We start from the raw sequence: 12,082 nt of genomic DNA, 5'->3' as shown, positions 1-12,082 counted from the left end.
CTAGTGTGGTCTTGTTATAATCGTACTCATTCGTCCAGTAGAGGTGAGCACAGGAACGTTCTCACTAGTCAAACAGCTTCGCCTCGCCTGTCGCCAGTACTGCACCCAGTTCCTTACCTCACTCTCATCCAGTGGTGGAATGTTCGCTTCCTGAATCGAAGTCATGGAGAAATGAGGTAGTCCAAACGCCTCTCGATTTCTTAATCGTAAAGCCAGAACGTCGTGCTTATAGTGCGAAAGCATAGTACCGCTATCATTGTTGTCGCGTCCAAAGCAGAGTTCTCCAACGCCTCCGGCCAACGTGTATAAGAAACGGATTTTACGTTCACTTCGCGTGAAGAGAAACGAGGTAAAGTGGACCATGGAACAGGCTTCGGATGGACCAGATGTATGATAGAAGCTAAAGTGTCGATGCGGTCGACAAAAAATACGTGCTTTTGATTTATCCCCAGCTGGACCCAAGACATAAACACATTAGCGTCACGAACCTGCGGCTGTTATTCAGAACTATTAGGCTGCCGTTGCCTCAATCGTGCACCTGAGTGCTTGAGTCGACTTGGTTAATCTAGGCATCAAGAGCATCTATATTATAGAATGACGATTATATGACTGAAACAAATAATTTAATATGCAATGAAAACTGACAAGAGATAGATGGTGACCCTAGAACCCGACAGTGATACACAGCAGAACCAACCTATTCATCAAATATCTCTTTCCGTAGCGACTCCAGAGCGGTTGGATGGGCGTCAAGCATATGTTTCTCCATCTCCTGAGGGTTGTTGACAAATGGCTTTGGGGGTTCGCTCAAGGCACCTTTTTCGTACCGTGCTCTGCAACCATGAGAACGCATACATCAAAGAAAGAATAAAAGACTCTTACTGGCAAAAGAGACAATGCTTGATGTTTGGGTCTGCTTCGTCCGGGATCACCATATCCTCCGCCACAACAACTGAGATTGGTCTCAATCCAGTCGCATCAACCTCTACAATTTCATCATTATCACGGATCGACACCTCAATGGAAGTGCTCATGCGAGGATCTTCCGCTTGCTCCACTTTTGCCCTCTTGGGGGACGAAGGTGGTTCATCCCCACTTGTGCTAGCAGAGCGCTTCAACGAAGGATTATTAGATTCGAACCCAGGACCTGAAACTGAAGGCATGTCGCCTGCCGCGTGAATGACGGGTTTCGTCTCAGTGAAAGCTTCTGGTGACATCGATTTATGAGAAACAGGAGGAGTAGGTGGAACAATACCACTCTGAACCTGCGTCTGAGGCGGGGGTCGTTCTGGCGATATCGGAACTTGCGAGGATGGTGTTGTTTGTGGCTGAGGTAACGAAGGATGTGCCTGAATTGAAGGTGGTTGAGGATTTGGGGTTACCATTCGTGGGTATGGGTTTGCTTGAACGGAAGCAGGCGTGATTGGTGGCACTATTGGTGGGGATATCTGGACGGGAAACGCGCTCATAGGTGGGGTAGGAGGTATTTGAGTAGGGCTGACAGAGGGTGGCAAAGAATGGGTACTCATATGGAGGGGTGTATTCGGAGGCCTGGACGAAGGAACATATATGGCTTGGGGTGCTCGCTGCATTGGCTGAGCCTGTTGATCAGCGGTCTGTCCCAGTCCAACACCCTGGTCTTGTACAGGTTGTTTGGGATACGGAAGGACTTGAGCAAGTGGAGGATGGACGGGCTGTTGGGGCATTGGCTGGGACTGGGGGTGGGGCAGAGGTCCGCGTATAGATATGGACAGTTGAGCAGGTTAAGTGATCGGGGCAGAATTGCGCCTGATAACAGTCTGTAAGAGACGGTGCATCAATAAACAGACATTATAGACAATAGCGAACAAGATCGCACTGATGGTCCTGCCACGCCTATAGGTAATATGAGAAAAATGGAAAACTAGAGCTGATATTAAGGAGAGGAAACACACCCTGCTGATTCTTCGGTACGATATCCATCGATTTTAGCTGGTTGATTGTGTTCTCCAGCATCATCTTCTCATTATGTGTGGCACGCTGCTTTCCTAGTAGCGCTTGATGCTCGCGAAGGAGATTCTGATAGGCATCGGCCTCGCGCGTAGGAACTCCTCTGACCTGACGATTCAGCTCTTTGATGGTCATATCCTTTCCCATAATCTCCGCTTTGAGGGTATCAATCTCCACCATTTTTGCCTTGATCTCCGCATCGAGGGATATCAAACGACGATTGTCCTCCCACAACCCTCTATTCTCTTGCTGCCATTGCGACATAAGAACATCCCTTTCTTTAAGACAATTGTTCAAGAACTGATTTTGGACCTTCAAGTTCTGCATATCCTGGTGCAGAGTAGGGTAATACCCTAGTTCTGCGAGGCACCCATTAGCAGTACCAGCGAGGATCTCAATGATCTTGGTTCGAAAATCAACTTGTGAAGAGAAATCAGACGTCACCGGCGCTGAAGGGGGCCCAGAGGCGGGCGGTCGAGAATCCGCGCTAGCGGAGAACAAAAAATCTCGTCACGATCAAATCGCATAAGAGATTTTAAAGACTTGCCTAGGCAAAATCGGGAGTTGTGCTTGCTGCTGCTGTTGCATAGAAATCGAAAACGAAGCGCAAAGTGCATCGAGGGGTGGTCGTTTTTGTCAAGCTCTCGCCTCGTCAGCGGCAGCCGGAGTTGGGCAGCCGGCAGGGACACGTGCATCACTCTACTCATCTTCAGCGTCCTCGAGGCAGCACCGTGTTCAAGTCATAATGGCACTAGATACGTCTTCTGTTCGTGCATTTGGTGCCTACAGATTCACATTGATAGATGGACGCCATGCATGCCTCTATGCCAATCAAGACGCGTCATTCACCGCATTACGTTCTACTCTGTCGATTATCCTAAATCTCCGCCATATAACACTAAAATGTCCCCCCCCCCCCCTACAGACACGGCTATATATACTTGGCCTATAGCAAGAAAAAGCAGCGAAAAGGCGTCCGTCACGTGTGCTATACATTAGACTGTCTCCTTCTGTCTCCTACTCCTATATGTTACGGAGCATCGGCCGTGTTCCTCTCTGTGATGTTATTGTGCGGGAGGGAGGAGGGCATGCAATATCCACCTGAATGAATTCCGAGCGAACAGGACTAGGAGGTGGTGTCTCTTCTAGTATATCGTACGCGGGCGGCCGGGGAAAATAAGGTGGTGGTGGCTCTTGCAAGGACGAGCGCTTGCAATCGGACGACGGGCTCATCCGATACTCCAGTTCATCTATTTCGCGATGTGTTGGGTGTCTATCAATTACGGCCGCGATGTGGTCACGTTTGGGTATGCATCTATAGCTGGTGATACAGCGTATGACACTCAGGATGATGGCCATCGCTATGGTGCCTCCAATAATTTCGAGGAAAGTGGCAACAGATCCCTGGTGTTTGGAGTCCCCGCTAGCGCCTTTTGCAGGCGATGGGCTATGCTCTCGAAGTGGGGGTCGCCAATTGTGGAGCGGTAGCGGTGAGAGTGTGTTGACGGTTGAAGAGGAAGCCTGTATCATTGTCGCAGGGGCTAAGTGCACGCGGTGGTGATCTGTAACAAACGTTGGAGCCGATAGGACGCTACGACGCAAGAACGAACTTCAGACGGTGGATGCGCGGCCCAGGCAGAAGTAACGTACCATGGTAGAATATATAGAAGCATGCTCCACCGAAGCGCTAACATATTCATGACGACGAGGGCGGACTCAGGAAGACAAGTTGGGCGGGAAGAAATTAAATAAGAAACCTGGGAAGAACCGTCTTTATATATTGGGGAAAAAATTCCAGAAACTGGAACGAGTACGGTGCGGAGAGACAGGTCTTAACCAAATCTTAGTCGTGGGCACGTGCAAGATAAGATAAAACACTTGTTAATCTCATGCTAATTACCTCGTAATCATGCTTATTTGCTGACCTATCCTTGGCCCAAAAATTATTGCAATTGGATGACTTAGCCAGTAACCACATCGTAGCACGTCGTTCACCCAGGTCAGCCGCTGCAGTTCGCTTAAATACTCGTCTGTCATCACACTTCACCCAGGTTTTCCCCCTACATCAGCAGCAATGTCTAGAAGGCCTATTCACGACGCCCTCGGCGACTCTGACGCTGCGTTGCTGGACATGCTTACCGGGCCATCGGCGCCAACCGCAACTACCTTTGCACGGAGGGATGCAGCACTTGACCCTCTAATCATGGCGGCTGCATTCGCTTCGGGTCCTCAGGTTACCCGAAATCATTACCACCATGACTTCTTTCCGGGAGTCATGCTACCAAAAGCAGAAGGCGCATGGGATTGGACCAAATTTACTGGGCAGGATGCGTCTGCACCTGAACGGAAGAAGCTGGCCTATGTTAGTAGGCAAGCGCCTCGTAGGCAGCGCCTAGCGTTGGAAGGGAAGGAAAACGACCAACCATGGGAACAGACTGCCGCTTCGCTTTCGCCCATTGAGAACCTTTCTCTCTCTCACAAGAGACGCCGTACCTCGTTATCCACCTCTGTGTTTCCTCCGGCTCTTTCTGCCAGCCAGTCAACAGAGGCGGCTTCCGATGTGATCCCGAAAGACCCGGCCGCGGACCTCGACCTGAAATGTATGGCTCGAACGAGAATACCGACGCCCCATGGCCCAGTCTTCCTACATCTCTACCACAATAACCGGGACGACAAAGAGCATTTAGCTATCGTTGTCGACCCCGTCCAGCTCGCAGACAAACCCAGCGCGGTTTCCCCGCCCCCCATCCGGTCACACACCCTGGATGCTGTATGGAGCAATGATGAAACGGAAATGGATAGAATCACACGCGGTGCCTATGTAGGTAGGTTATCACCTACCTCTCAGCATGCGTCTATGCCGCCATCCGATGCTGCCGGAGTAACCATAGCCCTCCCCGCGCCTCTCATCAGAATACACTCGGAATGCTTTACCGGCGAGACCGTTGGCAGCATGCGGTGTGACTGTGGTGAGCAGTTAGACGAAGCTATTCGTCTAATATCGCAACCTATCGCGATTTCTTCGTCATGCCCAATGAACTCGTCCCCCTCTATCCCAGGTCGCGGTGTCGTTGTCTACCTGAGACAAGAAGGGAGGGGAATCGGGTTGCTCTCCAAAATACGCGCGTATAACTTACAGGATATCGGGCATGACACCGTTACTGCTAACCTGATGCTCGGTCACGGGGCCGATGAACGCGGGTACGACATTGCCGTTGCGATTTTGCGTGACCTCGGGTTAGATGGTGGTGTCCGAGTTTTGACGAATAACCCGGACAAAGTCCAGGCACTGGAGAAAGATGGGCTGAGGGTTGTTGAGCGTGTTCCGATGATACCTAGGAGCTGGAAATCTCGTCAAGCGGGTTCCAAGGTGACTTCGGATGTTGATCCGAGGCTCTCCAAGGTGGAAGATCATCTTGTTGGGGCCACACTTATTGGTGGGAAAGCTGTCTATGGGGAGGATCTGGACAAGTATCTGCGAACAAAGGTGTTGAAAATGGGCCACATTCTGCCACTATGGATGGAAGATGTGGAAGCCTAATATTGTCTTTTGAAACTACAGTTTTGTTATTCACTCATTATTCGTGAAGGAATGAGGATAAGGATCACATACTACTGTCTACTACTCTATAATAAATTGTAATTCTCATGGTGATACCATTTTTGCTGTGCACAAAGTAATAACAAGTAGGGCAGATCATCATGATATAAATTTAGTGTGGTTCGCCTGCCGCCAAGGTCGAATGAGTGAGATGTCTGAAATGCGCCGAAACGAATCAGGATCCACTAGCACGATTGACATGGTGTTATTGGTCAGCTGTCTGGCACCGTCTAGGATTTCTTGGTTCAGATCTTTGGCTTCTGTCTGCTCTGTTTCTTGCTCTCCCTGTGACGACCTTAGCACCGGCCTGGGCACTTAATCACACCGCCAGCGTCTCCTTGCACCTTTTTTTAAATTACATCTGCGGGCTGCTCCTTCTCTCCATTAACATCTCCAGCATGGCAGACATCAGTTCTAACTCTGGTCTGAAAAGGAGTAAGAGGTCAAAGTGGAGTGTACGTTCGTCAATTGTACAACGCTGTCCTTGAGTTGACGTTTTAACTCTTCAGATCTTTGGTTCTGTCGTCGCTCTTCTGGGAGTCATAGCTATTGCCGTGGGTGTTGGTGTAGGCGTGTCCAATAAGACGAGTGGCGTTAGTACTTCGTCGGGGTCAACAACCTCGTCGAATCCAGGTCCTCCAAAGCTGAGAGATCCTAATGACCCCAGTACCTTTGTCAAGAACCCAAATTTGAAGCAGTCGTTCTACGGCATGTCGTACACGCCTGAGGGGTCATTACTTCCTAATTGCGGCAACTCGCTGAGTGCTATCATCCAGGATATTCAGGTTGGTTCGCTTTTTCATGCTTTCCGGCAGTAGCTCATGATTCCTCAGCTTATGTCTCAACTCACAAAGCGCGTACGTCTATATGGTGCAGATTGCAACCAGTCCGCCCTTGTCGTACGTATCGCTTTATTCGTTAGTGTGACAATGATCTCAAATATACATCATTCCAGCTTGAGGCCATCAAGCAGACAAAGGTCGACATGCAGGTGTTCCTGGGCAACTATCCCACCCCCGATGATACCACCACATACACCCGTCAACGTGATACTATCAAGGCAGCAATACAGACCTATGGCATTGATCACATTGCGGGAATTACTGTCGGCAATGAGTATATTCTCAAGTACGTGCCCGATATAGGTTCGGAGGGACAAGGCTCACAATCCAATATAGTTACCTTAAAAACTATGGATCGGAGGATCCCAACGGTGACGTTGGCAACAAAGGTCAGTTCTATTTTTACATTCCACACAACACATTATCGTTTCCTCGCAGGTGGTCAACAGTTGGTGGCCGACATTAACGATACCCGTGGTATGCTTGATGGCCTCAAATTGAGCAAGAAGATACCTGTCGGTAATTCAGATGCTGGCAGCTACTTCAATAATCTCGTGCTGGAAGCTATTGACTATGGGGTAAGAGATTTTTAACTTTATCGAAACTTGATAATCAAACGCCCTGGAAGATGGCAAATGTGCATCCGTGGTTTGCAAAAACCTCAATCCGAGATGCCGCGTCTTGGACAGCAACGTTCTTTGATGAAACCAATGTTCAGCCTGCCGCGACATTACCGAATAAACCCAAAATGTACATAGCTGAGACAGGATGGCCATCGGTAGGTCTTTTGCGCTATGCCTTTCTTGGGAGGATATGTTCTGACGTGACTATTTTCAGCAATCATCAGATGCTGCTAATGCCAACGACGGTGTTTCGGATGCGTCTGAAGCTAACCTTCAAATCTTCCTGAATGACTTCGTCTGCCAAGCAAATACCAATGGCACTGGATATTTCTTCTTTGAGGTGCTTATTCGTGCTCTACCCCTCAGTCTCAAGTAATCTGACGTTTATAGTTCACTGATGAACCTTGGAAAGACGAAGTGTATGGAGGTGTTGAGGGACACTGGGGTTTATTCCATGCCAAGTCAGTTCAATTTTATCAGCCTTTTATCAGAAACTGACTTTCTGCTTAGTCGCACAATGAAGCGACTAGCCATCCCCGACTGCCCAGTGCCATAAAGGCGGCTGATCCATTACCATTCTTACTTTCAGTATAACGAACTATTGTTCGGTATTTTTGACTACTGGTAGGACAATAAACAATATTCGTGGCTTATAGATTTTCTAACTTTATGGCTCCCGTTTACATCTACATTTGCTTTATATCACGCCGCATGTATTGTTAACAGTTTTTTGCTTGAGGTTCAATTCGTTGTTACGTAAAACCGCAAAAAGGCATCTCTGTCTTGGGCGACGTCGTGGAGTGTTCTATCCTTTTTTCTTCATACCTATGTTCGATCCTCTCAATTCGGCCAGCGCCTTTGGAGGTAGCAGCGTCGAAGCTCCCCCATGGCCCACTACTCCTCACCCGAACTCTCCTATACCCAATTTACGACGGGCATCGACGCCTGTACCACCGACGCCTGATAAAGGGCCTAGTCCTGGGCTGTACGGGAAGGAACCTCAGATATACGGACAGCCAGAAGCTGGACTTATCTCTCCTCGGGATACAGTAGGCTCCAATGGTACCAAGTACGAGAAACCGGAACCATACCTTCGAGTGCGGATTACCGGGTTGGACAGAAACCGAAGGGATATTCTGATACGATTAGATGCACAGGTAACACCTTCCGTTGTATTCTCCTTATCCCACTAAACGCCCATGCTCTCAGGCGAACCTGTCGAATTTCACTGGGACGACCTATCGCAACGTGTCGCGCTCGTACCTCGAATTCCAACAGTTCTATGAATCTATTGTGCATAGCAACCCTCAGACCATCGTTCCTGCTCTTCCATTGGCGCAAACATCTGCCCCGACGGACGAAGAGGATGATAGACTGGTGAGGATCATGCTGCAGAGGTGGATAACCCGGGTGTGTGAGGATCCTATTCTTTTGCACGACGAAGACCTTCGCTCTTTCATTGAGAGTGACTTTGGTTATCAGCCAACTCCACGGCCACGCCGGAAGACGTCTAGCGGGTTTGGGCTGATAAGGCGTGGTGTGCCAGATGAGGATGAAGAGCTGCAGAGGGCCCGTTTCGAGTTGACGAAACTGGAGGGGCAGTTTTTCGATACTGCGAAGGCTGTGGACAAGTTAGCTATGGCTCGGAAATGTGTGTATTCAATTTCAGTGTTCTGTGGTGGGTGGCCTGACCTAAACGCAGCTCTTGCTAATGCACATTCGGAAATGGGCCACAAACTTATTAATGTTGCTACTACGGAAGCTCATCCGCCGTTGGGAAATGCCCTGCGAAAGCTTGGGAGAACGTGGCACAGTCTTTCCGATCTTGACCAGGCTCAAGCACTTAGTGAATGCGTTATTCTGGGTGACTCGTTAGGCTATCAAGGAATGAATGCCCGTTCGGCAAAGGAGACGTTGCAAATGCGAACAGGTGTGCTCGAGGAATATCAAGCTGCTGTTAAGACTACTATTTCGAAGAGGCGACAAATTGAACGGCTCAAAGCTAGCTCTAATATCCGTCCTGATCGTGTTGACGAAGCTCTGGAAGAGATTGAAGAGGTCAGTCCAGATTAACCATGCTAGTCTACCAAGCTGATAGCCACGCCAGGCAAACAAATACGAGCAAGTGTTGGCTAAGAGAGCCGAGGGTATCTCACAGAACCTACATCGAGCACTCCAGACACACAACCGCTACGCTAACGACGATATCACGACTGCCTTAATCGAGCATGCTCGGTCATCAATCATGTACGAAAGGCAGCTTCTGAAGGAACTGCAAGCTTTGTGTGGGGATGTCAATAACGCTGCGAAGAAGGTGGCTCCGAGCGCCGCACCCGCACCCAGACCAACGGTAATACCACCACTGGAAGACTTCTCGAGGCCGCCTATGCCGCGCGCTCTTGCTCCCGACCCTGCTCCTGGCATCAACGGAGTTCATCAACATCCCACTGTTCGTACTCCTCCACCGTCGAACCAACCTGTCGCGTCACGTAATGGAGATCCCTTGCTTGCGCAGGGTCCATCACCACAGTCGTCGCCATCCTTGCAGAGTCCAGTGCCTTCTTCGTCTCAATTCTACACACATCGTCCCTTGTCCCCTTCATCAACTCAGGCCAGCATCATATCCCGCCTCGCTTCATCTTCAGCTGGACCGTCGTCCCCCAGGCCGCCGCAATCCCCCGGTGCCGGGCCGTCCTCGCCGTCGCTTTCTTCTGAAGCAGCCGCGTCTCCAAAACAACCTATCGATGATAGTCCGCCTCTTGGTGGGCGTTTTGTCGATGGAACCAAATCGATGTTTGTCAAGTCTACGTCGTCGTCGATATCTCCTCTTGCATCACCGCCAATCGCCTCGTCATTTTCGAACGTTAGTTCGAATCCACCAAGGATGTCTGTAGATCCGCTGTTAAGCCACGGTGGTTCCCTGAACCGACCCACGGAGCGACATGTCAACAGTAATGGTCTTGACCCTCTCGGTCAAGCCAGGCCCGGGTACATGTCCGCTTCAGTCCGCGTGCAGCCGACGCGCCCGCGATTGGATGCACGAGAAGCCGCTAGCAAGCTTGCCAACATGTTCTAATGTCGAACTATTTTTTGCCATGTACGGAAGAACAGTCACATAATCGATATCCTATTTCTATGCCTCTACTTTATGCCATGTTGTTTTTCACCTTTTTCGGTTTACTCATTAATGGATTCTCGTAGATTGTACAAATGATCATCATCAAGTTCCCTTAGTGGTCACTTTCAGTACATTATTGAACATTGAAGACCATCGTCGATTCTCGTTTCCTTTGGTCGATGAGATGGAATCTTTCTTGACGACCTATCACGCAACCCTCAATCGATATGCTTTCTAAAAAATTTTCAATGTAAAACGTACCTCGAACGAACTCCCATGTCTCAGTCTCCGCTTTCCAATAGGCATTCTCTTCAAGAAGGAATCTCAACGTCTCGTTCCGTTCTGGAACGAAATGGATGGCGAAGAGTTCAATACTATAATATGTGTTTGGAAGGAGAGGCAGCTCCCCCAGGACAGGTACGTGTTCTGGGAGATTGGTAAAACCTATAATGGAATTGATTGTATCCTGCTTAGCATAGGCCGTACGATAGCAATGCTCACCTATGACCGCCCCTGCGTCGTGGCCCCAGTCGCCGATAGGATGAGAATATATCTGTCCTTCGATAGCCTCAAGCTTCATTTGCTCAAGACACTTTCGGAGAACCTCATTGCCTGTTAAATCCGCTTTCATATTTTCAAGGACGATGTCTTGCATTCGGTTTCCTTTCTTCAGGCCGGCTTTTAGACCCTCGGGAGCATCGGTCTCACCTTTGTCGGTGCGGAGGACATAGGCAAGGTGCTGGGTATCGGTGTTCATTCTCAAAGCAGTTATACCCATGTCGATATGCAGTAGGTCCCCTTCTTGAATGATGTCATCGGACCCTTCCCATCCTGGCATTGAAGCGGGCGTTGTGATGAATATTCGAGGATGGTTCCAAGTTGTTACATTCAAGGTTAGCATCTTTTCTCTGAACCACCATTCGAGGTCCTGTTGAAGATTGATCAAAAACGTCTTGTTGCCAGTCCTTATTACATACAGTTGTCGTCGTGACTCCTGGATCAACTATCTTATGGGAAAAACCCTCTTCAAGCATAGCCCATACAACCTCTTGCATATCTCGGTAATATTGAATTTGGCCCGATACCTTATCGGAGACGTACTCGATCGCAAGCATTGGAACGTTTACTGTTCGTGACATCCATTTCGGCCCTAATTCTTCTTCGAGGGCGCGCATTTCTCCTACATGCATACCACCGCTAAACGCGATATTCTGATCCACGTTTAATGCAATACTTTTGGGGTCATAGGACGTTAGTTGTTTACGCAAGTCCGTCCAGACCTGACCAGTATTGTCGACCCACACGAGAGGGTTTGGCTGGCCTTGTAAGGATGAAGTATTGGTATGGAACAGGACAACCGTCCTCCTGTGAACGTCATAAGCAGTTGCATTCTTAATCGACCACCAAATAGTATCTTCTGCGTGTTCTCGTTGACACATCTACCATCAACAGATGAAGCTGCTGCTTGCGAAATTTGGGCGGGAATACTGACCAGCCAAGCATCGATGCCATATTTTTGCAAGAGTAAAGGAATGCGAGTTATACGCTCGGATGTCCAACGGTTGAGAATTCCAGCTTGCTCGCGTAACGAAGGAAGTCGCTTGTATTCTGCTGGAGCTTGGGGATGAAGCTGTCCACGAACGATCACGAGGAAGGAGAAGACTATTAACAATCTCACAGTGGCTCTGAGAAACATAGAGTGCGGAAAGGAAGACCACGACGATAAGGACCCGGCCTCTTTATTCTACAGAGGTCCCATGCTTAGGATGACGAGATCTTGAATTCCCGACGGAACTCACATCGAGTCTACAGTATCCGAAGAATAGGTTAGGGTTAGGGGTCAATGAATATTTCTGAGGAGATGGAATCTGACTGCCTCCTCTTTCCGACATGTACTAAATGGTGCGGA

The 12,082-nt window shown here is 49.1% G+C and overlaps 7 protein-coding genes across 7 annotated transcripts; 3 read left to right on the top strand and 4 right to left on the bottom strand.

The window, feature by feature from the left end:
- Positions 1-363, bottom strand: BT62DRAFT_1004189 (uncharacterized protein; the record flags this gene model as incomplete). Its single annotated transcript, XM_043177013.1, has 1 exon — positions 1-363. The coding sequence occupies one exon, from the start codon at positions 361-363 to the stop codon at positions 1-3; it is 363 nt and encodes a 120-aa protein (XP_043040954.1).
- Positions 364-697: 334 nt separating this feature from the next.
- On the bottom strand, positions 698-2,684 carry BT62DRAFT_1004188 (uncharacterized protein; the record flags this gene model as incomplete). Its single annotated transcript, XM_043177012.1, has 5 exons — positions 698-833; positions 883-1,715; positions 1,859-1,875; positions 1,935-2,476; positions 2,533-2,684. The coding sequence occupies 5 exons, from the start codon at positions 2,682-2,684 to the stop codon at positions 698-700; spliced, it is 1,680 nt and encodes a 559-aa protein (XP_043040953.1).
- Positions 2,685-2,889: 205 nt separating this feature from the next.
- On the bottom strand, positions 2,890-3,764 carry BT62DRAFT_1074847 (uncharacterized protein). The gene is made up of 2 exons (XM_043179057.1): positions 3,640-3,764; positions 2,890-3,580 (listed from the first exon to the last, which is right to left on the bottom strand). Exons 1-2 carry the CDS (start codon positions 3,687-3,689, stop codon positions 3,013-3,015), a joined length of 618 nt encoding a protein of 205 aa, XP_043040952.1. The 5' UTR covers positions 3,690-3,764; the 3' UTR covers positions 2,890-3,012.
- A 185-nt stretch (positions 3,765-3,949) lies between these two features.
- BT62DRAFT_930462 (uncharacterized protein) lies at positions 3,950-5,721 on the top strand. The gene has a single exon (XM_043185932.1). The coding sequence runs from the start codon at positions 4,064-4,066 to the stop codon at positions 5,528-5,530; it is 1,467 nt and encodes a 488-aa protein (XP_043040951.1). The 5' UTR covers positions 3,950-4,063; the 3' UTR covers positions 5,531-5,721.
- Positions 5,722-5,988: 267 nt separating this feature from the next.
- On the top strand, positions 5,989-7,611 carry BT62DRAFT_1004185 (glycoside hydrolase family 17 protein; the record flags this gene model as incomplete). The annotated part of the gene is made up of 10 exons (XM_043177011.1): positions 5,989-6,045; positions 6,100-6,375; positions 6,424-6,489; positions 6,546-6,718; positions 6,769-6,821; positions 6,871-7,010; positions 7,061-7,210; positions 7,270-7,395; positions 7,446-7,516; positions 7,566-7,611. The coding sequence occupies 10 exons, from the start codon at positions 5,989-5,991 to the stop codon at positions 7,609-7,611; spliced, it is 1,158 nt and encodes a 385-aa protein (XP_043040950.1).
- Positions 7,612-7,747: 136 nt separating this feature from the next.
- Positions 7,748-10,339, top strand: BT62DRAFT_775120 (uncharacterized protein). The gene is made up of 4 exons (XM_043182241.1): positions 7,748-8,212; positions 8,265-8,706; positions 8,758-9,113; positions 9,163-10,339. The coding sequence occupies exons 1-4, from the start codon at positions 7,883-7,885 to the stop codon at positions 10,129-10,131; spliced, it is 2,097 nt and encodes a 698-aa protein (XP_043040949.1). The 5' UTR covers positions 7,748-7,882; the 3' UTR covers positions 10,132-10,339.
- On the bottom strand, positions 10,007-11,871 carry BT62DRAFT_947443 (uncharacterized protein; the record flags this gene model as incomplete). Its single annotated transcript, XM_043188026.1, has 5 exons — positions 10,007-10,377; positions 10,435-10,617; positions 10,675-11,101; positions 11,151-11,612; positions 11,666-11,871. Coding segments are annotated over 5 exons (1,349 nt in total), but the record flags the coding sequence as incomplete, so codon positions are not given.
- Between the last annotated feature and the right edge of the window lie 211 nt (positions 11,872-12,082).

Source organism: Guyanagaster necrorhizus (genome assembly GCF_019112545.1).
Source record: "Guyanagaster necrorhizus MCA 3950 unplaced genomic scaffold BT62scaffold_9, whole genome shotgun sequence".
NCBI lineage: Eukaryota > Fungi > Basidiomycota > Agaricomycetes > Agaricales > Physalacriaceae > Guyanagaster > Guyanagaster necrorhizus.
This window is presented reverse-complemented; position numbering and strand designations above follow the sequence as displayed.